At 52.0% G+C, this 26,547-nt stretch overlaps 1 protein-coding gene across 2 annotated transcripts in view; it reads right to left on the bottom strand.

Annotated features, from left to right (window-relative positions):
• Positions 1-26,547, bottom strand: part of PLXNA4 (plexin A4) — a 302,382-nt gene that overhangs the window by 267,850 nt on the left and 7,985 nt on the right. For both annotated transcript variants that reach the window (XM_004598181.2, XM_058654905.1), the window contains exon 2: positions 17,204-17,386. In XM_004598181.2, coding sequence (XP_004598238.2) covers positions 17,204-17,386 — 183 coding nt within the window. The remainder of the gene's footprint in view (positions 1-17,203; positions 17,387-26,547) is intronic.

The raw sequence follows: 26,547 nt of genomic DNA, 5'->3' as shown, positions 1-26,547 counted from the left end.
TCAAAGCCGTAGTATTATGTAAACGGTATGTAACGAGTGGGAGAGCCAGGCCTGACCGTGGACTGCAAATTGGCCTCCTTTGTCTAGACGGGGGAAAGCTAGTGTGACTGACTGAAGTCTTAAATTCACTTATTGCAACTAACAGCAACAAACCTACTGCAAACACCTGTAGTGAAAGAGGCAAAGACACATTGAGAAATGTTCCCGGAAATCAGGGTTGGATAGCAAAACCAGAGGCTCCGCACGCACGCACACAGGACACTCCATGGAAAACAGCAGAGAGCAGGAACTGTGACTTTGATGGTGGTGATGATGATGCTGGTAACAATAAAACTCCTGTATTGAAAACTTGAGGCTGCAGATTGGAAATTACACATTTAAACGCAATGAAAATTAAGCCAATCCACATTCACATCCTGATAAACATTCTTGATACCCAGAGAAATATCTACAAACCATCACACAGAGAAAAAGCAAGATAACCAAGAAAGGAATGAAAATGCAGTTAGTCTCGGGCTTTGTTCCTATATTCACTGCTCAGACAAGGGAGTAATTTCAACAACTTCATGGAAGACATTCGGCCAAGTTGTCTTTATACATAAGGTCAATAGGATGAGATTCTACACATTCAAGGGCCTGAAAATTGCATTGTCAATGTCCCTTTCTGAAAAAAGGGGGCTTCCATGATGAACACTCAGCTGCCAAGACAAAAATAGAGGCTAAGAACCCACAGGTGGGGAATTTGCAATGGAACAGATCTCTGAACAGTGACAGCTGTTAGGATTGTCTAAATACCTAGCATAATTTCAATCACAGACTAGTAAGAAAATCAGAAGCAATGTTTGAAAGGGATGAGTGAACATGGAAATTATCATAACATTAAAATTATTAATGAGTCTCAAAACCAAGATCACATGAACAAACACTGGAAATTTAGAGAAGAGGAACATAAAATCAGACTGTTCAAATCTTACGGTCGATGCTTAGGGAATATGGGTTTAGACAAGCATTCAGAAACTCAAAGGTAACCGCTGTGAAGTTGAAACTCACTTCAGGAAGGGAGCAGAAAGAAGCCAGTCTCCGCCCATAAAGCAAAAACCAACAAGGGATACCAAGGAAACAGGAAAGAAAAGGTGTTAAAAAGAGAAGTCAAGAAAGCTTTAAGAACAGAAGACAAGGCTGGCGTTAAAGTCCCAAGTCCAGAGGTCATGAACGTCCAGTCACGTTGGGACAGAGGTCATGAACTGGGACAGAGGTCATGAACGTCCTATCACATTGGGATACAGCCACCGTGGAAAGTGAAGGAAAAGGCTCTGGCCTTCGACCCAGAGTGAAGACGTCCAGATGCCATTCTGCAGTGCCTGGACCTACATCCCCTCCCCTTCCGATCCCAGCTTCCTGTTCTTGACGATGTAACTGGGCTCAAGTGACTGGGTTCCTGCCGCCTGTGTAGGAAAGCTGGATTACACTCCCAGCTTCCAGCATCAGCTTGCTCCGCCTCCAGCCCTGTAAGCACTTGGGCATAAATCGGGACACAGGATCTCCGTGTTCCCTCTCCGAAGTGAGCGGAAAAATGGCATATGACAGATTTCAGTATATGTTTGGGGGAAAGACACGGGAATTCACTCAAATAGACCAGCAATGCTTCAAAGATGCCATGAGTACCAGTGACTTTTGCTTTCCTGTTTATTCTTTTTTTCTTATTTCTCACAAACAGTGCACACTGGGATAACAATGTATCAAGCATTCTGAAGGATAGCAATGGAAAGTTCGAGGGAATCCTGCAATCAGCCAGTTAGTTCTTCCCATGGCATAGGAAGGTGTGGAGAAGGACGGGGCAGAGTCATCTACTGCAGGTGCATTTGGGGAAGGGATGCAGATTTCCCACTCCTTGCTGCTTGCACCAAACTCTCAGACTCCCAGCATTCTCAAAACACACAAGAAGGAAATTCAACATCAAGTCCTTGTTACAGGCCATGAACAACGTGCCTGATCCTCACAGCAACCCAAGGATGTAGAATGTATTGGCCCATATCACAGATGGGGAAACTGAGGCCACAAAGAATGGGAGACTTGCCTACAGCCATGTGGCTGGGGAAAGAGGCCATCGGGATTTGAACCCAGACATTTTGTGGACGGCCTATCTGCTGAATCCCAACAAATGCTCCTCCCCCCTTTTTTTCCTCACTTTTGGAAAGCAAGCAAAGCTTCCCTGGACATTTTTCTTCCTTTTGGAAAGCAGGTAAAGCTTACCCCTTATTTTGAGTCTGTCCCTTCCCCACTCTGGGGCTGCCTTCTGTTGTTTTCAGCTGGACCATGGATACAAATGCCCCAGATCTGTAACAAAGACCCTGCAAGATGCAGCCCACGTATGCCTCTTAAAACCACCTGCTACACACCCTAGCCTCAGCAGACAAAGCCGAACTGAATTCATCACAGTTCAGCTTGCTTCTGTCTCCCTCCTTCACAACTGACCGCAGAGCCGAGTCCCAGCAACCTGTCCAATACATGTCAGAATCCTGAATGCTTCTCCCCACGGGCTGAGCGCCAGCCAAAGAACCTGCGCTGGCTGTCAGAAAAATGAATAAAATCGCTGTTTGCTGAAAAGGCAGGAGACAGGAGCGGGAGCTTACCTCTGCAGGGTGATGTCACTAGGACACAGTTTGCTGCGATAATACCAATTAACATTTCTCCCCATTTAATAGTTTCTAGTACAGTATAAAAATAGCAACCACGTGGTGCTGAGATGCAAAAAGTAACAATTGGAATGTGCTCAGAGAAAGTGCCGCCTTACCCCAACTCAAAAGGAAGGTAGGCTGGCAGGAAAACTAAAGGAGATGTAGCAGCGGACTGAGAAATTAAGGGCATCTCGCCACCTGGCTCCCCTTCTGCACTGAGTCCCAGGCATGCCAGGAACGACCCTTGCGCTATACTGAGAGGGCAGAAGGTTCCAAAGATTAGATCGTGTAATTCCCACCATGGCACCAGGTCCACGGCCTTGCTGGAATCAGGTGACCTCTGTGAGCTGCCATGTGTCTGTGAAGCATCTTACATCACAGGAAGACATGTCATTTAATGTGGCTACACACGAAAGGCCTTCTAAAACTGTAGCCCGTGATTGTAAAGGGAGCCTGGGTCCCAGGACAGACACAGGTGGCATTTGCCAGTACAATCTCTACCACTACCAAAGTGAAAATTTTCCCAAGTTAACTCCCACCCTTGGTGGGATTAAAAGACCAGAAAACCCTCAGTGGCACAGGGAAGGCTTTCCCTGACACCATGCCTGACTGCACCAGGACCAGCTCCAGTCCTCAGGGACACTCTTCAGATGGAAACAGCTCGTGCTAGGCCACCAATGGCCGCACTGTGGCTCTGAGCTCTTCAGCTGGGAGAGAGGATGTCCAGCCCTGCTCAGTCAATAGGCTCCAGGCCAGCACAGGGAGAGGCGGGCTCAGTTCTGGATGCCCAGTGCCGTCCACTGCAGAGCTGCAAACTCAGCGCACGGGAAAGAGCTCTCTGTAGTTATCTACACACACAGGGCCCCACATCCCCAAACTTCACACCACCAACAGATGAGCAGGCCAGCAGAGAGCCAGTGAAGACTGCTTCAAGCCATCACATAACAGGGGGCTCCCAGTGGTGCTGCAAGGGATTCCTGGGCAGGGAGCGCTGGGGCAGACAGACAGGGGAGCTCTAAAGGCACTCCCAGTCCAGCTACCCCCTCAAGCTGGAATCACTTCTGTTGGGTTAGGGCTTGCCTCTCACGCAGGGTTTTAGATGAACAGAAGATTCTCTAAACAGCCTTGCTGTCCTGTCCTTGAAACTTGAAGACTAAAGGCTTGGGCTCATGCAATGAAGACCTTGGTCCTTGGGCTGCAATGATGTTCCTTCTGAGCCTCCCCGCCCCAAACCACGGCTGTTCCATCAGAGTCAGAACACACCGTGCAGCTGGAGCACCACACAGAATTCCCCCGGGCATGTGACCCCTACACTTGAGTCCAAAGAATTTCTGCTTTCTAGCCTGGGTCCTTCTTCCCCCTCTGTGGGCTGTGGTTCCAGAACCAGGGAAACCAGAAGGGTCCGCTCAGACCCCGTGAGGCTGAACGAGCAAAGAGCTATGGCAAACTTGGAAGGAGGAGAGCAGGAAGCATAGTGAGCAGAAAGGAGATAACTCCCCAGGGGACAAACCCAACCACACACTTCTGGGAAAGAGTCGAAAGGAGGCCAGGGAGATGGAGAAGCCGGCATGGAGCCCGAATGCACAGCCTTACAGGAACTCGGACGCACACTGGTAGAAACATGGGCCACAGGGCCTGAGCTCAGCTCCCCTGGGGGAACACCAGGAGGCCTGGTCAGGGAAGGGCATGTGGGCTCCCAGTGCTGGGCTGCACCAGGTGCTGGAACAAAGAATGCGTGAAGCAAAGGTAGCTTACACACTGCTGGAGGCTGAGGTCTCAGATAGGCAACACAGGTGCGACCCTCAGCTCAGCCTGAGCCAGCAGACCTGAGGTTTGCCTTATTCTCCCAGCACTGATTCAGACATCTGCAACCAAGATGACCCACCACGCAAGAGCACAGGGTTCTCTTTGTTGTTCCTCTGCAAGAGACTGTAGCCAGACCTTGGCCTTGCTACTCTGCTGCCTCAGACAACTGGCCCACTCAGCAGCTGCGTTCCCCAAGGGCGTCCTGGGAGGCTCACTCCCCAAGTACACGTTCTGGTCTTCCATATGCAGTGAAGAAACTAACACAGAGAGAAGGCTACCAACCCACCAGCTGAGACGACAAATGAAAGGACAGTGAAGCCAGGGACCCAGACTCACATGCTATTGTCACAACGGTGCAGGGATGGCAGGGGCAGAAGCTGTTGCCACTGGCTTTGCTGATAGTGCCGGCCCAGTACGGTGATGCCCACAGGCTGTGGCAGCTTTAGGAGGCAGGTCTTACTGGGAGGTGGATGGGTCATTGGGGTATGGCCCTCAAAAGACACTGATGCAGCTCTTGTGGGATCCCTGTTGACCCTCCAAGAAGGTCATGATAACAGCGCCAGCTTGGCCCCCACCCCGCTCGCTGGTGGCCTGTCTCACTTTACGATCATCCTCTTACGTGAGCCCCCACCTTGACACCCTCTGCTGCGATGGGGTACAGAGCTGTGGGATGCATCAAGCTCTTTGACAAGCCATCGAGTCCCACCCGTGTTCTGTGATGTATCTAAGGAACACAGACTAACATACCTCCCGTCCATGGTTCTCTGCCTGCTGGGTCTCTGGCTTTCTTGGCGAGGGAGGGAGGCTGGTGAGTTCTCCTGCAGTTCTTCACTGCATTTCATGGCCAGATTCCTCCTGGTGTTCTGGACGCAAGAGGCCACCTGGGGTCATCCAGCTCCCAGGAGATCTGTCAGGGGAGGCCCTTTGGCCTGCATGAGCCCACCGGCTCCTGCCCGCTGCAGCAAACAGTAGTGTCCCACAAGCCTTCCTAATGTAGGAAGATGTGAAAAATACTACAAGAGGACTTGATGTGTCTGAAAAAGAAGCACATTTCTAAATGCCAAATCAACACAGATGCTTCCAAAAGGTAGAACCTACAGAAGAGCGGTCCGCTCAGCACTGCTGCAGGTGACGCCGAGGGATGCTGAATAAAAGCTGCACATAAGGCCAGCTTTGTGTCCCAGCACACAAGGGGCACTCCCGCGTCAGCTCCAGTCATATCGGAGAACATCAATGCCCCACAACTAGGGTTGCACGTCTGCTCAGCTCCCTCCTGAGAAGTGCCAACAGAGTGCCATGAGGGGATGTCAGGGAAATCAAAAGGGATGGAGAATCCACCTGACCACCAAAATAAAGTCCTTCTGGAAAAACAGCACATGCATTATTGTGGACAAAGGTGAGAAAGTCCTACAGGCAACATAGAGCAGAACCGAGAGCATCTCTATAGGAAAGAAAGATTTCAGGAAAAGCTGCTGCAAGGAGGAACAGCCAGATGCAGGCAGGCATGGGGCCAGCAGCAGGCCTGAGAGCAGGAGGAAGAACCAGGCCCTTACAGCGATCAGGCTCCCAGTGCAGGCCCAGGGAGACACACACACCTCCTGCAGCAGAGGGCATGTAGCAAAAACACAAAATTAATTTGGATTGGGGGCCATTTATCCTGTAGAGGCAAAATGAGATTCCCCCTTGCTCTACTAATTAAAAGTTAGCTCATCAATGACCTTGTCTGCAGGCTTCAGCAAGTGCTAGGAAGGAGCCCTGGCTACTGCAAGCTCAGTGTCCTGTCTGTCCCTCCCTCACCTGGGCTATCACCCCGATGACAGCACCGCACCGACAGTAGGAGCCCAGGGAGCAGCCGAGCCCAGCTGAACCCCACATTCTTGTTTTTCCGGATACCCCCTAAGTCCTTCCAAAGAGGCTTTGGCAAGGTGTGTGCATGAGCATGCACACACAGTCTTAAATCCCACCTGGACCGGCCAGTGCATCCACCAGAGCACCTGCTGTCCCCCTGGAGAAGCCCAGACTCTGGGGACATTCCACCCCCAGCTTTTCTATACTGCCTGGCTTGTGTGGCTGTGTACCTCCCGGGAACACTTCCCAGAAGCTTGTTAAACACAGAAAACCACACAGCCTTTCACTGTTTTCTTAGTTTCCACTGAATTTTTCCTCTTGGTGTCCCAGAGGACACTTCCTAGAGGTGAGGTCCAGGAGTTGCTTCTTGTTCAGAAAACAGATGGAGGGCACACACTCTCGCCTGTCCTCCTGGCCCCCAATGTGTGCAATGTGGAGATGTCTCAGCTTTCAGTTGAGATGCTCTACCCAACATCCGGGTCTTACCCTCGAGGGGGCAGGAGTGCAGGAAGCCACAGACTCAGGCCCAAACAGACGCTTGTCCTGAGGACTGCTGGGGGGCCTAGAGGCAGCCTTGGAGGCCCTCGGCCACGGACATCTGGTGACCTCCTGCCTCCTTCGTGCTAAGGAAGGTGGCTGTGACCCACAGTCATGCTCCTGTTCCACGGCCGCTCCCCAAAGCTTGTTGTCGGGCCACATGTCCTCACCCCTTAGAGGCAGAGAGCCCCAAGAAAGGGACAATGACAGACAGAAACGGACTTTCCCAGAACCTACCCAGGACCCCACGGGCCCTTCTCACCAAGCCCTGCCCCAGCCCCTGCTTCTGGACAAAAGCAAAGGTTGAGAAATGGGCAGATTACCCTTTAGCCTGTCCTCAGCCCCTGTCCCTCAAGAACAGAGATTAAATCATCACTAAGCTAATTATGGGAATCACACTTAGGCCAACAGCTGGGAGGCGAGGTCAGACTCAAGAGGCATTAGAATTAAAGACGGATGTGAGGGAGCACTTTAAAAATATTCATCCCCCCACCTGGAAGAAGAAAGAACCCACTGTACTAGTCAAGGTGCTGTCCATCCGGGACAACAGAGCATTTGACAGCCAAATAGCTCTACTCCGTCATCATCTCTGAGCCAAAGTGGATGCTGCAACTTTTCCAGAGAGAACAGGAGGGAAGGCAGAGGCTGTGGTGCACTCAGGGGAGGTCTGCTGGCCCATGAGCCAGCATGCATGCAGTGCCCTGGGTGACGCATGGCTGCTGCAGAACCTGATGAGGTCGGCGAGCTGAGGTCCCATCACAGCTGTGCAATGGGGCTCCCGTGGCCATGGCATGCCTGCACCCGCAGTGAAACTGCAGAATGCATGGTTAGCAAAGTAGGTTCAGAAGAAAGTAGGCGACTCTTTGGAAGTTAATCTGTAGAAAATTAATTTGAAGGCTTTCTTTAATTGTAGGTAAAAAGAAATGATTCACTCTATCTGGATAATTTAATTATCCGAAGAGCCATCTCTGGGTACAATCTAATCATGGTTTTGAGAAATGTACCCTCCCTTTCAAAGAAAGCTAAATTCAGTGAGACACAGACACTCCACACCTGACTAACAGAGGAGGACAAACAATTCTGGCTCCAGTGTTAGGAGAAAAAACATCACAGGAAAACAAGCTCAGAGAAGGTTTCTTTCTTTCTTTCTTTCTTTCTTTCTTTCTTTCTTTCTTTCTTTCTTTCTTTCTTTTTCTTTCTTTCTTTCTTTCTTTCTTTCTTTCTTTCTTTCTTTCTTTCTTTCTTTCCTTTCTTTCCTTCCTTCCTTCCTTCCTTCCTTCCTTCCTTCTTTCTTTCCTTCCTTCCTTCCTTCTTTCCTTCCTTCCTTCCTTCCTTCTTTCCTTCCTTCCTTCCTTCCTTCTTTCCTTCCTTCCTTCCTTCCTTCTTTCCTTCCTTCCTTCCTTCCTTCTTTCCTTCCTTCCTTCCTTCCTTCTTTCCTTCCTTCCTTCCTTCCTTCTTTCCTTCCTTCCTTCCTTCCTTCTTTCCTTCCTTCCTTCCTTCCTTCTTTCCTTCCTTCCTTCCTTCTTTCCTTCCTTCCTTCCTTCTTTCCTTCCTTCCTTCCTTCTTTCCTTCCTTCCTTCCTTCTTTCCTTCCTTCCTTCCTTCTTTCCTTCCTTCCTTCCTTCTTTCCTTCCTTCCTTCTTTCCTTCCTTCCTTCTTTCCTTCCTTCCTTCTTTCCTTCCTTCCTTCTTTCCTTCCTTCCTTCTTTCCTTCCTTCCTTCTTTCCTTCCTTCCTTCTTTCCTTCCTTCCTTCCTTCTTTCCTTCCTTCCTTCCTTCTTTCCTTCCTTCCTTCCTTCTTTCCTTCCTTCCTTCTTTCCTTCCTTCCTTCTTTCCTTCCTTCCTTCTTTCCTTCCTTCCTTCTTTCCTTCCTTCCTTCTTTCCTTCCTTCCTTCTTTCCTTCCTTCCTTCTTTCCTTCCTTCCTTCTTTCCTTCCTTCCTTCTTTCCTTCCTTCCTTCTTTCCTTCCTTCCTTCTTTCCTTCCTTCCTTCTTTCCTTCCTTCCTTCTTTCCTTCCTTCCTTCTTTCCTTCCTTCCTTCTTTCCTTCCTTCCTTCTTTCCTTCCTTCCTTCTTTCCTTCCTTCCTTCTTTCCTTCCTTCCTTCTTTCCTTCCTTCCTTCTTTCCTTCCTTCCTTCTTTCCTTCCTTCCTTCTTTCCTTCCTTCTTTCCTTCTTTCCTTCTTTCCTTCTTTCCTTCTTTCTCTCTCTCTCTCAATCTCTCTCTCTCTCTCTTTCATCTCCCACACTGTCGGGGACTCATGACATAAAGCCAGCCACAGCATCTGTGTGGGGCACACTCGCTCTCATATTGACCAAGAGGGGAGATACATCCATCACCTTACAAATGACCACAAGATCCTTCCTGAATGAGTGCAGGTGTTCACAGTAACAACACCGATGGTAAAACCAAGTGCCAAAACACGGGAAGATGTTCTCTGCCCTTGCCTCCCACATGCACACACCTTGCTGAGCTGAAGGTGGACCTCCCATGTCCTTCAAGTGGGCTGGGCCAATGAAAGGGGAATGATAGTAGCACGCAGCACCTTCCAGTCATCATGTCTCCAGTCATGAGATCCGCATGAGCCAGAGCAGGGCTGCTCCCCAGTCTCCTCTGTCCCAGCTAAATGACGTGAGGCGAGCTGCTGCCAACCCAACTCTACACAAGGCTAAGTTTCAAAGAATCTCCATAGTTTAAGCTACTTAAATCTGGATGTCTTTTGTTATCACAATATAACTTAACTACTGCTCGCTCGCTCTCTCACACACGCGCATACTGTAAGATCCATAACATCAATGGCCAACCTTCAAACACATTTTCTAATCATCACTTCACTCAGTACCTGCAGGGCAGCACGGTGAGGCACCTGCAGTCTGATGAAGGGTTTAGACACACACTAAGGAAGCAGGGTCAGCTGGTCTGATGAGCTGTGCTTTCTGTATGAAGAAAACGAACACATTCCTTTTAGCAACGAAGCTCAGCTGCAAATGGCGGAACCTTCTATTGTCCATAATTTTGGGGTAATCAAAAACATAATAAAAGCCCAAACTGACAAAATGGATATAAGATGAGGTGATCATGTTCAGGAAAGAATTCTTCACTTTAGAGTTCACTGGCTTCCTTTTATGAACCATACCCAAAAGCCACTGGAAAACTGGGAGGACCAAGCAATAGCTGGGACACAAACATAACAAAAGCAAGCAAAGGGTTAGGAGGGAAGAAGACACTTAGATCAAGCGGCTTACAGACATGGGCAGGGAAGGGCCTCCAAAGGGCCTTGGTTGCACACACTGTTATCAGGCCAGAGCCAGGGACAGCTTGCCCAGTGGTGCCCAGGAACAGACCAAACAGAAGCAGCATCTTCCCGGTGGGTAAGAATGGAGCTCCACAATAGGCCAGTGCCCCAGGTTGAAGGGAGGGTGGCAGGGCTGTGGGATGGGGCACAGCTCCTCTTCAAGAAACTTTCCTGTTTGCTATAAACCCGCAGGGGGCAGGGGCAGCAATGTGACAGCCTCATCCCGTACAGTTCTCACTAGCCAGGCAGACTCAAGGCTCTGGCAGGGGCTGCTCTGCAAGGCCTGGGTCCCCAGGACAACACGGGCAGTAAGTGTCTGGATGGGGCATCTGTGCTTCAGTTTTTTTAACCAAGAGGGTTATAGCTGCTCTAGGATGATCCTGCCAGACTTTCCGAGGAAGACTAAAAGCGGGCACTCCAGAAACAAGCTGAGTTCAATGGGCCAAGCACTGACTCAGCCCCCGAGCCAGGGCAGGGCCACAGGAAATGGAAGGAAGGTTCTGGCCAGCAGGCACACCTGCCAGGCACAGGGGTGTCTGGTGGCCACCCACAGCCCAGGCCTCCGGCCTCAGTGACAGCCCATGACAGTACTGACTGGTCAGAAGGCAGCCTCAAGATTAGACTCTGAGATCTCAGGAGTCACTCCATCTCTTTCTGCAATACTTGCCCAAAAGGATGTGGTGAGGTCATGTATGGCAATTGGCGCAGGTGATGTGTGAAATGCCTTGAACACTTGGCACCGGACGTACCCAAAGCGCATCGGTTCCTTCCCCACCTCTGTTCTGTCAGCTCCAGTCACTGGGAATAAGACTCCTTCCTAAGGCGCCAGGACACTCCCCTGAGGCCCAACAGTCACTGTCCAGAGCTCCAGAACCCTCACCGACCAGCATCCAGGATGAGCTGAGCAGTAGATCACCTGCCCAGGGTCCAGGGGTCCCCCATGCTCTGCTTCTCCTTCGCCCAGTCACCCCTTATTTCTCTTTCTGAAATGGCCCTCAGAAAGCCAGTGTACAGGGCAGAACTCAGCCCACTAAGAAAGGCTATGCCTTTTTTCTACCACCCAAAGTCAAATTTTGCCAAGTCTGCAAGTATTGGTTCTGGTCCCCTCAACAGTCCAGACAGCCCTGAAATGACCCTCAATGACCTCACTCCCCGTGGGCTCCCTCATGCTGCAGTGGGAGCTGCAGTGTGGCTGGCTCTTAGGAGACAGGAGATAGCTGCAGTCACAGGAAGTCATCCTGCAGTTAGAAGGATGGCTTTCCACCTTGTTCAGCCTCTTCTGTGCACTCTCTCTCCCTCTCCCCTCAACCCAACCTGTCACATTGGACTGTTGTGTAAGTAGCTGTCATGGAGGGCCCCATTGGCAGGGAACTGAGAGGCCGAGTGAGGACCAGAGATTTGCTGCCAGCCCCATAGTGACACAGGAAGTAGACCCTCCACCACTCCAGTCTTGACACTGGGGCTACCTGCCGCCCTGCCTAATGCCTTGATCACAGCCTGTGAGTGACCTTAAGCCACAGGACCCAACTGAGCCATGCTCAGATGCCTGGCCCACATGCCAACTTCCATGCTTCAGGCCAATATGCTACACAACCATGGGAACTAACACACCCATGCCCCCAGGATGGAATGTGAATGTGGGAGATCTGAGAGAGCTCTAACATGGGGGGAAAAACCATGATACCACTGAGAAGCAGGCTCAGAGCTCAGTGTCTGCATCCATAAACTCCCTAAGAAGTGAGGACCCTGAGCAGACTCCAAAGACAGAATCAGCTGGTGGGCTGTGACTGTCCCTTGGACACCGCCACCCAGCAAAGTGGCAGAGGAGGCCAGAGGTTGCGCACCTGCTGAGATCTTCCATGGGACTGACATCAAGAACCTGTTCTTTCCAGTGGAGTCAGCAGGTACCACCCAGCGGACAGTGACACTAACAGCTGGGGCCGTGGGCTCCTCCTGCCTTCTGCCTCCTCCCTCTCCCTGGGCACGCCATGCCTCTCCTCCTTCCCCATCTTTGCCGTCTTGCTTACATGGCCAGACTCCGGATCCACTGCTAGTTTTCATTTTAATGACATGTTCTTGTAAAGCACAATATTTTACTTCAACTGCATGTGTCAGTGGATAAATTCCTGCAGCGTGTCTGACATTTGCAGATCAGCTGACTGAATACACACTATGATTTTGGGTGTTTCTCCTGCACTTTCTTCAATTTTAATGCCTTTGCATTTTAATTTGTGATCAGGATTGCTCCATATAAATGTAGACACAAATACACCCATACAATTCAAAAACAGCACGTGTATTCATAAATCTTGAATTGGCAAAGTTCATTTACAATGATCTCCTTAAATCATGTGCACTCGCACATGAGTGAGAAATGAGAAATGAGAAATTCCTATTTGGAAATGACAATGACAAGTGTTGTTTGTGGGAGATTTCCCAATGTGCTGCTAGAAGTGCACATTAATGACCAGCTGTTTGTGACATGCTGCCCATGGATAAAGCCTCTTGAATCTGTCCAGGTAGCTCCGAGCGAAGGTGGGAGGGCACAAAGGCACGGCAGGGAGAGAGAAAGGCTAGGGGAACACTTATGGTACAAGCATGGGGGAGAGATTGACAGCATTCAAGAATACAGAATTATATGTCTGGGAGGATAACGACCAGTTTCACTGCTCTCTTATCTACTGGGTAGAAAATGAAGACAAGCTTAAAGCAGCAGAACAGACTAAGATGCAACGTGGAAGGACCATGAGACGTGGGCGGCCTTGACATGTGCAGAAATCCATCCGCAGGGCCAGCTTTGGGCTGCCAGTGCAAAGGTCATTGCTGCCTCTGGCTAGGGGACCTTGGTTAGGGGCGAGTGCCCCAGCCATGTATCTGCGGGCCCCTTTGCCTGCAGCGCCTGCAACCTCTGCTTCCCCTCCCGTAACCCACGGGATTAAGATCTCATACACATTTCATAGCTAAACAAGCAGAGCTGCAGTGAAAACAAACAAAATGCCTGCTGATCAGACGGTCAGCTCCTATTCACCTACAGGTCCTTGGATCTGACAAGTAGACATTGTAGCAGAGCTCAGAGACATCTGCCCTCTGCCCTAACCCCAGGTTCCCAGTCGGTGTGAAGGAAGGTCCTCTGTGGTACCCAGTCTGACCTCCTGATGCCCCCACCCCACTGCCTGGCTCTTGCCACCTGGAGAGCTTTATGCGCCACGAATTGCTTCAGTTAAATTGCAGGTAAATGTCCGTAAGAGCTTTTTAAGTCACCATATACCCTTAGGAAGTGGGAAAGTAGGGGCTAGAATCTCTGATATCACTCAGTGACTCGAAAGTTGTACATGCACACACTCACACACACACCCACTCACACTCACACGATGATAACATTAACCTGCAGGGCAATTCCTGGTTAGGAATATTTGTGTGTTACACCGACACTCATCCACAAAGGCCAGTGTGGCCCATTCTGTGACACACACACATAGTCTACTACAGATTAAGCTAGGCCAGCGGAGTCCTGCTCCACCAACAAGGCACTCTGAGCAACTCAGCGCCAACACCCAGGTAACATGCAACTGCCAAACGCAAGGACTGCACCTCAGCTAGCAGTGTGTGATGTTTTTCTTTGTTTGCCCCACGCAGGAGACTCACCTGCTAGCATGAGGCAGTAATTCGCTGCTGAACAGCAGGCATAAACTATGATCAGTTCACGAAAGGGAAGCACGAGGCAGAGAAAATACAGCTCAGCAAAGCCGCACGGACCTGGTTATCTCAACCAAAGTCAACCTCACACAGGCACCTGCAGTCGGGCACAAAGGAGTCCGCCTGCAGATTGTTACCTGCAACCAAAACTAGGATGTTAACACTCAGCTTACTTAAGTTCCTAGTCACGTTCTGATAATGGCAGCATTTACACACCACGTTTTTGTTTTTGTTTCAACAGCGCACACCTATGACACTCACCATGGGAGAAGGATGCACACACACACACACACACACACACACACCCAGAAAGCAGAAAAAGACAGCCAAATTGGTACTCTGCTCCCCTCCCTTCCCCTGCCTCATGCGATACGTGCACAGGTAAGGTTGCACATGACCGGGCTCCTGCCAATATTTTCGAGGGCCTACAGTCAGTCAGGCTCCTGGGCCTCCAATGTGGAACCAACTTCACTCTCAGCAAATCCGCCAGCCCCCTCCCTCCCACGCTGCCCACGTGGCACCTCTTGTCACACTGCAAAGAGCTCTGAAAGACCCTTGATACACACAGGAGATTATTACAGGGCTCAGAGAAGCCAACTCTGTAATTACAGCTACCGTATGATTTCCATTATTCCCATACCCAGGTCCTCAGTCGCTCATAAAACTTCTAGGGAAAAAAACTTTCTTATAGCCCCAAAGCCCAGCATGGCTGAGCCTACCCAACAGGTGGCCTTGAGTCCACTAACATCTGGGCACAGAAAGTCACTTATCACGAGAAATGGGACTGATGCTTGGTCAGCAAGGGTTAGTGGTGGAGATTCTATTGTTCAAAGAAGAAATAAATCAGCAGACTTCTGCTCCATATTATATCTGAAAACCAATCTGTGGCCAAACCTTCCTTTCCCAACCCCACAGCAGCCCAGGTGACAAAGTAGGAGCCCGCACAGCAGAAAGTCAGGCAGCCTGCAGGATCCCATAGTGGTCCTGCCTAACTAGCCCCCCTAGGTGCTCCAGAGCTACAACTCAGCTGAGCCAGCCTGCCACTTACCTGCCACAGGTGAAGTGGGGAACAGCCCATGGCTGAAAAGGCATTTGCCCTCCTGCTTGGTCAGGCATGGCTCTGCCTCCTGCCTCTGCCACAGATGCTGTGTGGTCAGGCATGGCTCTGCCTCCCGCCTCTGCCACGGATGCTACATGGCCGGGAGCAGCTCTGCCACAGATCCGGCGTGGTCAGGCATGGCTCTGCCTCCCGCCTCTGCCACGGATGCTGGTTCCAAGCTTTTGCTCCAAACATTCCTAGGGGCATCCTCATCCCACACTCACATGATGGGTGACCTTGGTCTTCTCGCCAGGCTTGCACAGCCACGATGGTGCAAGCCACCACTGGCCTCTGTGCACCTTGCACAGTGGCACACACGCACTCGTCGACGGTCTCAACGTTACAGGGCAGCTGTAGCCAGGAGACGGGCCCGTTTTTCTCCCTACAGAGAGAAACGACTGCCTGCTCTGCTCTGTGCACTGAACTTGCAATGTTCACTTCATGGACGCCAAACTCCAAGAAGCTCAAACAATGACAAAAACAAATCCTCCTCCATGGTCTACTATGGTTTGCTGGCAAGTAAGTGACCTTCTGGCAACCAGTTGGAAACTGAGCAGGGAAGGATCTTTTAGGACAGGTATATGATACCCATTACTGTTCCTCGCTATGCCTCCCTGGGTGCTGAGGCTCTGCTCCCGAGAGCACAGAGTTAAAGAACCCCCAGACTGCCTGTCTGTTTACTCTCAATCACTGTTACTGCACACAGCCACAGCCTAAGCAGCCAACAGACCTTGCATAGTAGGAGTCACCCACGGTAACATGTGTTTGAATAACAATCCACTTCTTCTGCAAAGAGAACTTATTAGATTGAAGGCAAGAACTGAGCCATCAGAGTGACCAGCAGAAATGTCCACAGGGCTTGCCTGCCCCAAACGCTTGCACTTCTGTCTCCTCACTCAGTACTCAGACGTCCTAGACAATTTCAGCAGGTTCGGCTATCCGATTTCCATCAAAAGCTGGAAGCCACAGACCAAGGGAGAGGTGTTGAAGTCGAGCACCATTCCTGACAAAAACCTGAAGTGACAAGTGACGACAGGCCCGAGAGAAAGCTGTGACAATCGAACATGGTGGGGGGAGCTGTGTGGCGCACACATGCCCCCTTGAAGTAGGTTCTGTATGACTCCCAGAAACTCAGTCACAAGGAGGCCAAGACAGCAAACAAGGACCCAATTCTAAGATATTCTTCACAAACCGGTGGCAGCTGGGAAATACAATTCTTGAAGATGTTTGCGGCTGAACTACATTTCAGTTGTGATGTTGCGGGTGCATGGCTGCTCCTTCCAGGGCAAGGTTCCATGTGTGTTGCCCAGCTCATACCCTCACCCGGCAGGCCACAGCGTCCCAGGGGTGCACTGCCTTCCAGGAGCAGCTCAGCCTCCTGCCTCTGCCACGCTTCCCCACACTCTCGCCTTGCACACACTCACCCTGCAGGCCCACAATCTGACCTAAGAGGCAAGTCCCAGTGATGGATGGTGGGTAAAGCCCAACGGTCTACACCTTGCACAACACATTTCCACTTGCCTAGAAATACAGAAAAGAGGAAAGCAGGGATCGCGGCTCAGTTTCCACTATCTAGCACCTCCTTACTCAGCTCAAATCACACAAGCCGAGAGAATTCCAAGGAAAGGCTCAACAACACGAGCCATAGATACACACAGAGGCACCAGTTTTTCCTGGCAGAAACACAAGCATAATTGCTGTGCCACAGGAAACAGACTTTCCTTCCTCCAAACTCACTTTCTAGAGGGAACCCAGGTAGGCGACGCCCCTCTATGTACAAGTTCTCTCAACACCAGAGCAGCCAGCTCACTTGGTAACGAAGCAGCCAGGTCAGACCCCAGCATAACAACATTCTACCCACTTTCCTCCAGCATCGATGCTTCCTAGTTCCACAAGTGGACTCCGAGCCCCAAAAGCTCTGCACTTCCCTCATCTGTTCCCTAAGTGGGCTCCAGAGGGTGAAACAGCCAGAGAAACGAACACACACCTACCCCTGCCCGCCTCCCCCACCTGGACCCTGTGGACGCTGGCCCATCAGGCTTCAGCCAAGTGCAGCAGTATAACTTCCAAAGCAGTACGACACTTCTCGGGGCACACAGCACCCAGTCTGCTCCCACAACAGGCACGGCAGAGGCAGGACAGGGTGACGAGTGCAATCCCAACAGCAGGCCACCCTCACCTCAAAGCCATCAGAACAGCAAAGCATGAGACCAACCCACCCCATATCCCGAGTCTTGTGTTTCAGTCCTACCTTCTTCAGCTTGCCACTCTTGGTGCCCACGAAGGCCAGAGAATGATTCTTGTAGACGTAAGCGATGACGGAGGTCATGCGGTCCCTGTCCTCCGTGAAGACAGGGATGCCACGCACCATCTCTGACACTCCCAAGGGGGCATTCATATCCAGGCCACAGAAGTTATCGTCGATGGTTAGGAGCTGGAAGGACAAACGGAGGGAACGTGAGAAGCGAGCACTGGGGGAACTGGCCGGAACAGCAAGGCAGAAAACAAAAGCACCCTGTGGTGTAAAATCCCAGGCACCCTCGCAGGCACCTGCAGGACCACAGCCAAAGCCTCTCCACTCCTCCAGGCCTCTCAGGGTCCATCTGGGCACCTCGGACTGCACCAGCACCACCAACTGGAAGAGCACATGGGCTCCAGGCAGCTCTGCTCAGGCATACAAGGATGTTATTGCCACACCCACGTGCTCACTGTGGACCACGTGCAGGCTGGGACCTGAGAGTATGGGGAGCTGGGAGCATTGTTCTGGGGATAACACCATCAAGCATGAACAGTCATCGGGGAAAGGAACAACAGGCGACAACAAAGTTCGTGACCCAGTCCATGAGGTACCTGCAGGCTGGTGCCTCACAAGCCAATCTCAGGCTCTATGGAGGCAAAGTGGGTACCCTGGCCTTGTCATGCTCACCCCTCACACTTGTCAAAGTGTCTCATAGAGCCTAAGCTTCAGAGGATGCTTTACATAAAAGGGTGCCCCAAGTGGCTGATGATGAGGCAGGTCAATCCTCCACCTGCGAGGCCTGCACTCCACAAGGGAGTCAGATCAGGACTGCTCCTCTCTCAGCCCAGTACCCTGCTAAAGCTCCTGGGAAGGCAGCAGAAGATGGACCAAGTACCAGGCCCCTGCACTCACACAAAGGACTTGGATAAAGCTTCTGGCTCTTGGCTCCAGCCTAGCTCAATCTGACCATTGTAGTCACTTGGGAAATGAACCAGTGCATGGAAGAGCTCTCTTTTTTTCTCCTCAACTCTCTGAAGTAAGAGGAAGGAAGGAAGGAAGGAAGGAAGGAAGGAAGGAAGGAAGGAAGGAAGGAAGGAAAAAGAGCAAGGGACAAAGGAAGAAAAGGGTCCCTCAGATAAATTGTTTCTGGGTGTCATTCTAAGACCCTTTATCCAAGTACTAACATTGATCAGTTCGTGACAGTCTTCTTAAGAACAACGTTCAGCCTGATCTCAGCCTTTCCCAAACGTGTTATTTTGCACATCATCTTTGACCAGAACACCTGTTAGCATTGCTTAACGAGAGCATTCTCTTGTTGCCTATGGGCCCAGATTCCAGCTCTCAGCTCTGCCTCCACAGGAACAAGCTTGGGATTCAGGGCAAGTGCCCTGCAGTGCCCTTCACTGCCTCCACCCTTTGTTAAGGGCTCCAGCAGAGACCTCACGAGTGGCTGATGAGGCGCCCACAGGACCGAAACCAGCATCTGTGGCTGAACCTGACCCACTCCAAGGCACCGGGAACTCACAGTAGCAATTTCCCTATCATTTGGAAGAACTGTGCAGCCTCAGATGAGTAGCTGGGTCTTCCTGTACTTTCATTGTCTGCTTGGTAAAGATGGAGGAAGGCGTCCCTGCCTTTTGATGGGCTGCTATAAAGCTTGCAGAACTATTTGGGTTTTTCAGGAAAAGGAGTGAAATAAAATTCAAGGTGTCACTTTTCCAAAGGCTTCAACCCAGCCAAAACAAAAGGCTTCTGGAAGCCAGCAGGCAGGTTCTGGCCAACATGCTGTGTGTGAGTGGCTGATTCCTGGCTCTCCAAGGTTCCGGAGAGGGGATGGGGAGGAAGAAGAGTCCTCTACTCCTCCCAGAAGTGAGAGGAAGTGGGTGGGAAAGCACTGTAAGCCCTTTCCGGACATTCCCCTTCCTCCTATCATGATGGAGCAGTCGGCTGAAGAGTGGGAAGGGTGTGGGCAGGCTATGCAAATGGCAGACATGGGCTCCACGTCTTTGAGTCTCTAGCTTCCCGTGCATGGTCTGTCCAAAGCCCTGGGTTAAACCCCTCCTCTCCCTCCCTGAAAAGAACCCACAGGTGTCACATTTCCGAGGGACCTGCTGAGATCTAGGCTGGCATGGAGAGAGGCAGTAGAGGGCAGAGGAGCTGGACAGCAAGGTAGAAGGGACAGCCTGGGAGAAGCGAAGCCGATGGGTGGCCTTTCCTTGCCGCACGTAGCCACAGCAGCCTGGCCAGCAAGCCAAGGGCAGCCTGGGGCATGGGAGATTCTCACAGGTTTTGAATATTCTCACTTGTAGTTCTAGGAAGTCTCAGGCCTCATGACCTCTAGAACTGCAACAATTCTGGCAGAACACAAGCAAGTCAACAGCCATCACAAAAAACACATGTGATCAGCTATACTGGCGACACCTGCTTGACAGCAGGAAGTCAGGTGTTGCACAGCCCTTCCTCTATGGCACCTGGCCTGCCTGGTTCCCAACAGAAGGGATGGAGGACAGCCTGGCCTGGCAGCCTGGCAGCCTGGCCCCAGAGTTCCACCTGACCCCACTTGCAGTGGCTCCCAGTGGGGTCTCAACAGGAGGGGCTCAGTTACCTCACGTGTCTGCCCCAAGGGAATCAGCAACCTCAAATGAGGAAAGGATGAGTTGGGGCTCACAGGTAGCATTGAGGACAGCAGTGCCTCAGTTTCTCCCTCTGACAGGAGCCCCAGATGAGAAAGATGCCCTCGAGCCCTTGACGAAGAGCAGCCTGCGCCTGTCTCTAGATGGACACCAAGGCCCCCAGCTGCGGCAGGAGGAGGCCTTACCCTGTTTGCTCAAAGCTAGGCCCACGGCAGCATTGTCAGACTGCCATGGGGAAATCACAGGAGGGGTTGAAACAGCACCTCATTGCCTCCTGACGCACACAGCATTCTGCTGCCCCAGCTCAGTGAGAAAGGCAAGGCCAACAGGAGTGAAGGCACTGGGAGAACCAGGAAGGGCCCCCACCGTAAGTTGATGCTTTCAGCAGAAATCCTGCCCAGCCCACATGCAAGCCACCTGAGTTGCAGCTATGGGGTAATTACAGTGCCAGAGGGTGGGAGGGAGCACCTCCCAGCACCTGCAGATCAGCCAGGCAGAGGTGTAAGAGGTAGCTACCAAGCTGCCTGGCCCTGGAAGGGAAGGTTAATTGGTGGGAGACTTCAAGAGGTAAGGTTGGTGTGGATTCCTGAGCAGCCTGGGCAATGGGAGAGGAGAGCGTCTTCCCTGGCTCTGGCTGAGCCTCCCCCTGGGCCCCATTAACAGTGAAATTGGAGCCACAGACAGAGGAGCCAGGGGCGAATCCACTGTAATCAGGAGTCCAGCCATGCTGGCAGGTCCAGGGCTGGGCATTCCCTTCCCATCACTCCACAAACACCCGCAATGAGATGTGGCCACCATTCCAATGCCTATTCATTACAGAGCAACTCGGCTCTGACAGGGGAAGCAAATACTGGTGCATCCCATGGGAATGCTTGTGCACAACGGAGCAACCCTGTGCACAGACCCAGAAGTCGCAGACTGGGCCACACAGCTGGGTCCCCTCCACCCCATCAGGACGAGAAGCTGTCTTCTTCCTACTACAGCAGGTGACCCCAGAGAGTGCATGGGGTGTAAACAAACAGGGGTGATTGACTACAGTCCAGGAAATATGGGTTTAAGGATAAGGGCTATGTTTAGGCATCTTTGTACCCTTAGCTTAATGCCTGGCTCAGAAGCTCATATACATGTACATGTGGACAGGTAGATGAGTGAACGGATAGATGGATGGATGAGTGTGTTGGATGGATGGACAGATGAATGAATGGATGGGTGAATGGATAGGCACATGGATGGATAAAGGCCCAAGTTTCACAGTAGCTAAGTTCCCAACAAGAGCTCGGTACTTTCATCCATTCTCTGTAGAAACGGCATGACAAGCACAGCCTGAGCCCGTGATTAGGATTAAAGGAGTGAACACACACAGAACGTCATCTGCCTTACAGGAGGTGCAACAGAGGCTTGAGCTCCCACAGTTGTCATCGACACCACAGGTAACACATTCACAGGATCTACCTCAGAGATGTCATCATGTTATTGAGATGATATCACCATGAAGGTACTTCCCAAAGGGTCTCTGAACGAGCCAAGCACAGCTCCGGAGGGCTGCATGGGGGAGCAGACAGATGGCGTTTGGAGCAGAAGACAGCCTGTGCATTAGGGATGCAAGTTCTGGTGCTCCAGAAAACTTGGGGGTGGGCCTTGGTCATCTTCCTTCCAAGCTAAGAGCTGGCTGTGGTTTGAGATACACCTGTCCACATGACCACGGAAGGCCCTTCCTGGCTGACAACACTGTACCAACCCAGACCACAGACAGGCCCATCACCATGGAAGGCCCTTCTTGGCTGACAACACTGTACCAACCTAGACCAGACAGGTCCATGACCACGGAAGGCCCTTCCTGGATGGGAGCACTGCACCAACCCAGACCACAGACAGGCCCATCACCATGGAAGGCCCTTCTTGGCTGACAACAATGTACCAACCCAGACCACAGACAGGCCCATCACCATGGAAGGCCCTTCCTGGATGGGAGCACTGTACCAACCCAGACCACAGACAGGCCCATCACCATGGAAGGCCCTTCTTGGCTGACAACACTGTACCAACCCAGACCACAGACAGGCCCATCACCATGGAAGGCCCTTCCTGGATGGGAGCACTGTACCAACCCAGACCACAGACAGGCCCATCACCATGGAAGGCCCTTCTTGGCTGACAACACTGTACCAACCCAGACCACAGACAGGCCCATCACCATGGAAGGCCCTTCTTGGCTGACAACACTGTACCAACCCAGACCACAGACAGGCCCATCACCATGGAAGGCCCTTCTTGGCTGACAACACTGTATCAACCCAGACCACAGACAGGTCCATGACAGCCTCCAGGAGGGCCTGTCAAGCAGTGGTGGTGAGACAGCAGTGGGAAGCCGGAGCTGACACTCCAAATTAAAATCTAATAGCTTACAGTGCTTACCTCATGCACAGCGGCAAAGGTTACCATGCAATTACGCATCGCTACATACAAATGACAGAGCAGTTACAGCTACTTTACCAATTATAGGGAAATTGCTCCCACTCCACACAGACACTGCACTCTGAAAAGCTCCAACATCTCCACAGAGTGGGGATTTCAATGTGGCCAGCATCCTTCCTATGGCAGTGTCCCCATGCCTCCAGGCCACAAATAGCCATAGTCATCCTTACAGTGATGCCTCTAGAAGGGGTGCAGGAGGCGTCTGGCCTGCAAGAGAGCAAGAGGATATCTCTGGATCCTTCCCCTCCAAACCCAGAACCCCATGACACACTTATGGGAGTCAAGCATCACCTGACATCCGTGCCAAGCTGTCTGAGACCATAAGGGATGCGGTGAGGTGGGTGCCTGCTCCTGAACCTGCTGTGGTCCCTGTCCCACAGAGCTGCCTTTGCCCTAGGTCTCAGATGCTCCACCTGGGCAGAAGCCCCAAGCCAAGTTATTATGAGAAAGTCAGTTCCGTGATCCACCTGCAGGTTAATGAGATAGGTCAGCAGCTCTATACCCTGGTGGGCCAATTAGCCTAGCTCTGGGCCACAGCCTCTTCCACAGCCACAGGCTGCCCCTCTTAGCCCAGGCTTCCACTGTTGACAAACACCACGAGCTGATCCACACAGGCAAGCCAGGTGAGCCAACAAGAAGAGCAAATGCAGCTGACTACTCCAGCTGTGGATCCACCTGCTGAGCTGCTCCAGGCCCCAGAGGGAAAACACACAGCTAGGCCAACCCACACCATGCAGCAACACAGGAGTCAGATGTCAGGGAGGAAACCAGCCCCCTGCCCCTCCTGAGTGGGAAAACGCCACCCACGCCCTCAGTGGGGTCCTGCTCGTGAACCACCCCTCCTGCGTGCCACATGGAGAAGGCATCAACAGCCTACCTGAGCTTGCCCACTGTGGGGGCATCGGGGCTCCAGTGGACCTTTCTACCAACATGGTTTTGGTCTCACAGGCTAGTGGATGCTCTGCTTTCAACAAGACCTCCAAGACACTAAAGGAAGTTGACAACCCATTCCCATGGTTCTCCACTTTTACTACTTCGGAATTTTTCTGAAGCATCCAAGAAGCACCAAGCACTGCGTAAAGTCCCAGGATACAAAGTTTATAAGGCCTTGTTTCGGCTCCAAATACAGTTCCTTTCCCAGTGGGGGGCACTGGGCAAGGCCAGGCATGCCTGGCTCAGCTCTGTACCCAGGACAGGGCCACCATCTGCCTGGGGGGACCGGCAGAGCCTGGTGGAAGAGGTGAGGTGCGGGCTATACTCCGAGCTTCTGTGGACAGGACACAGGCTCTGCTCCTCATTCATGCTATTTTGAAGAAGAAAATAGCTCCAGGTCATAAAACCCAACAACCCCACTTCACAGGAAGAGAAATCGAAGTCTCGAGACTGAAGTGGCTCCCTTGGCTATCTTTCAAGTTATTGTAAGACAAGGTACCAGGCACACCAATTTCCTGCTCAGAAGGAAAATCTGAGCCAAAGCAGGAGTTTCCACCTCACTGCTTGAGACTGGCTTCAAACGGAGTTCAGACCCACACCCCCACAACGGGGGGCAGGGAGGGCAGCCGGAGATGGCCTGGAAGAGTATCCTAAGCCACTCCCCTCTCTGGCTGCACAGGTGCAAGGGGCACCCTCAGCCCTTGTGCCAACTCCAGAACTCTTGGCACAGCCAGCTCTGACCCCTAAACTAAGCCTTGGATCAGCCACCCAAAGCTAGGTCTCCCCTTCTCCTGGGTCTACTTGTGTAAAAACAAATGAGAGCCCAAGTCCTGGAAAGAAATGCAAGTGAGGCAGCCGGGATGTGAGAAAGCGGCCCTTGGGTCCGTGAGGCCTGGCCCACCCGCCCTGCGTCTTTCTGCAGAACACACTGCCACACACGTGCCCACATGCACACCCGTGTGCCGGCACCTGCAGCTGACCACAGGGACAAGTGAATTACACTCAAAGAGACGCTGAGCAGGTCAGTCGTGACAGCTGCAGAGGTGAAACCCTCAGGACGGGGAATCGCGTTCCCCACCTCCCTGAAGCCACAGCTCACAGACGGCAACTGGGCCTCGGCACAAAACAGCTCTTTCCCTGAGCCGACCCCATGTGCCCTCCCCTCGGCTACCTTGGAAGTGGAGGGGAACACAGAGGGTTCTTGAAGGCTGGGACATTATTACAGGAGGATATAGCAGGTGCAGCAAGCCTGTCACTCAGTAAGATAATCCCCATGTGCCGAGTGATTGATTCTACAAGAAGGATAATCAAAAAAGACTGGTAACTCAACCCTCCGATTACTGTTACCCGAAAGCTCCCTTCTCTCGGACCAAGTCCCACCCTCCCTCATGCAGGCCATGCTAACCCTAGGAGGTTAGAGACGCCAGCAAGGTGCAATCACAGGTCCAGGGTGTCCTGGCTTCCTGAGGGCACAGACAACAGTGAGGTCTCTTCCACTCACCTCCTGTGGATGCTTTCTTGTGTGCTTTTCTGTGAGATTGTGGGAAAGACAAACGTGTGCAGGGAAGGTGGGCTTCTATCGGGGTCTCCCGTCCCGCGGAAGAAATCACCTGACACTCCAGGCTCTGTTTCAAGAGCCACTTTATTCTTCCAACCCGTCTTTCTTCGTCGTCGTCTGTTCGTTCCTTCCGTCCGTCCGTCCGTCCGTCTGTCCTTCCTTCCGTCCGTCCTCTGTAGCTCCGCCCCTTGCCTAAAGCAGGCTGCTTATATATCCTTTTTTCCTGTGGGCCCACTGGGTGCTACCTGATTGGCCAGGCCCTGGAGAGGAGGCAAATCTGCCTCACCTGCGACCTCCAGGCCAGGCTCTGGAGAGGAGGCAAATCTGCCTCACCTGCATCCTTCTGTCTTCCTGCTGCCTCCTGGCCTTGAGCCAGCCGCCATCTTAGGGCAGGGCATTCGTGCAGTGCTCCCAACAGGCTTCCAGCAAGCTGCAGCCATTACTTAGACAAACACGCTACTGCAGGGCCTTAGCGAAAAATTATCTCAGGTGGGAAAGCCACTCAACATACGATGGCCAGGTTTCCCAAGACCCAAGCATCTTGCCTCTAGGCATACCAAAGGAGAAGGGTACAGGACCTAAGCAGGAAGGTGTAAGTCACTGTGTCTTAGGAGTTCTATTGGAAGACATAAGGTTGGTTTTGATGCAAATATTCATCTAATTACTGATGCACCTGACAGCCTGTGCTGAAAGCCGCCTGCTAAACGCAACGCTTCTCAGACACATTTAGAAATGTTGGAACTATCTGCAGCCCAGTGCCACCAGGGATCCATGTAGATATTTACTGGCCATCCTGACAAACTCTCTTTCTGATAAGGAATGAAGTTGGGAGTGGTTCTCTCAGGGGAGGAACAGAACGCACTGCATGCTGTCTGCAGGCCAGGCTGCATGGGCTGCACTGCGTAGCACAGCAGCCCACCTACACATGGAGAGCTGGAACTTGGGGCTCTAGGCACTGCTGGCCCCAGGACTTGGTCAGGGCTTTAGGCACTGCTGGCCCCAGGACTTGATCAGGGCTTTAGGTACTGCTGGCCCCAGCACCTGATCAGGGTCCTAGGCACTGCTGGCCCTAGGACTTGGTCAGGGCCTCTGCTAGCCCCAGCACCTGGTCAGGGCTCTAGGCACTGCTGGCCCCAGGACCTGGTCCTCCTAAGCTCAGCCCCCCAAGAACCTCTTGTTCCTTCTGCAAGCACAAGAGGCTGTAGCGCAACAATCATGAGCTCCCCAGCCATTCGGGACCCTGCAGCCAGCAGCATACTGCAGCAGGAGGTGGGTGGATGTGATGCATATCCAAGAGCCCCAGGGAAGTGTAAGCATTGTCAACAGTGCCAGCCAAAGCCCAGCTCTCTTATGCTTCAGCTCCTCCCAGACCCCCCAGCTGCCACCTCTTAGAAGCAAATAAACCCCTTTGCATGCCACCCTGCCCACCTCAAATTCCCATTCTCCTTCCCAGACTTGAGACAGACAAACTCAGCCGCCACAGGGACAGTCATTGGATCAAGGAGCGCTACGATGATTAAGTTTGTGTGTTTTCTGGCGGATGCTAGGAGACAGTGGCCCTGTACGCCAGGCAGAGTTATGGGGTAGTTCATTCTCTTGTTAGTGAGAATAAATTTTATTAACCCCACTTTCGTGGCCGTTTCTCTTTCTCCTTCATCGGCAGGCCTGCGTGTGAGCCTGGGTAACACCGCCTGCATGCGGGATAAATCAGCCGAACAAATCCCATTACATTCTGGAAAGCTGACAGACATGGTGCT

This window comes from Ochotona princeps, chromosome 25 (genome assembly GCF_030435755.1).
Source record: "Ochotona princeps isolate mOchPri1 chromosome 25, mOchPri1.hap1, whole genome shotgun sequence".
Lineage (NCBI taxonomy): Eukaryota > Metazoa > Chordata > Mammalia > Lagomorpha > Ochotonidae > Ochotona > Ochotona princeps.
Note: the sequence above shows the minus strand (reverse complement) of the source record. Positions and strands in the feature narration are given on the sequence as shown.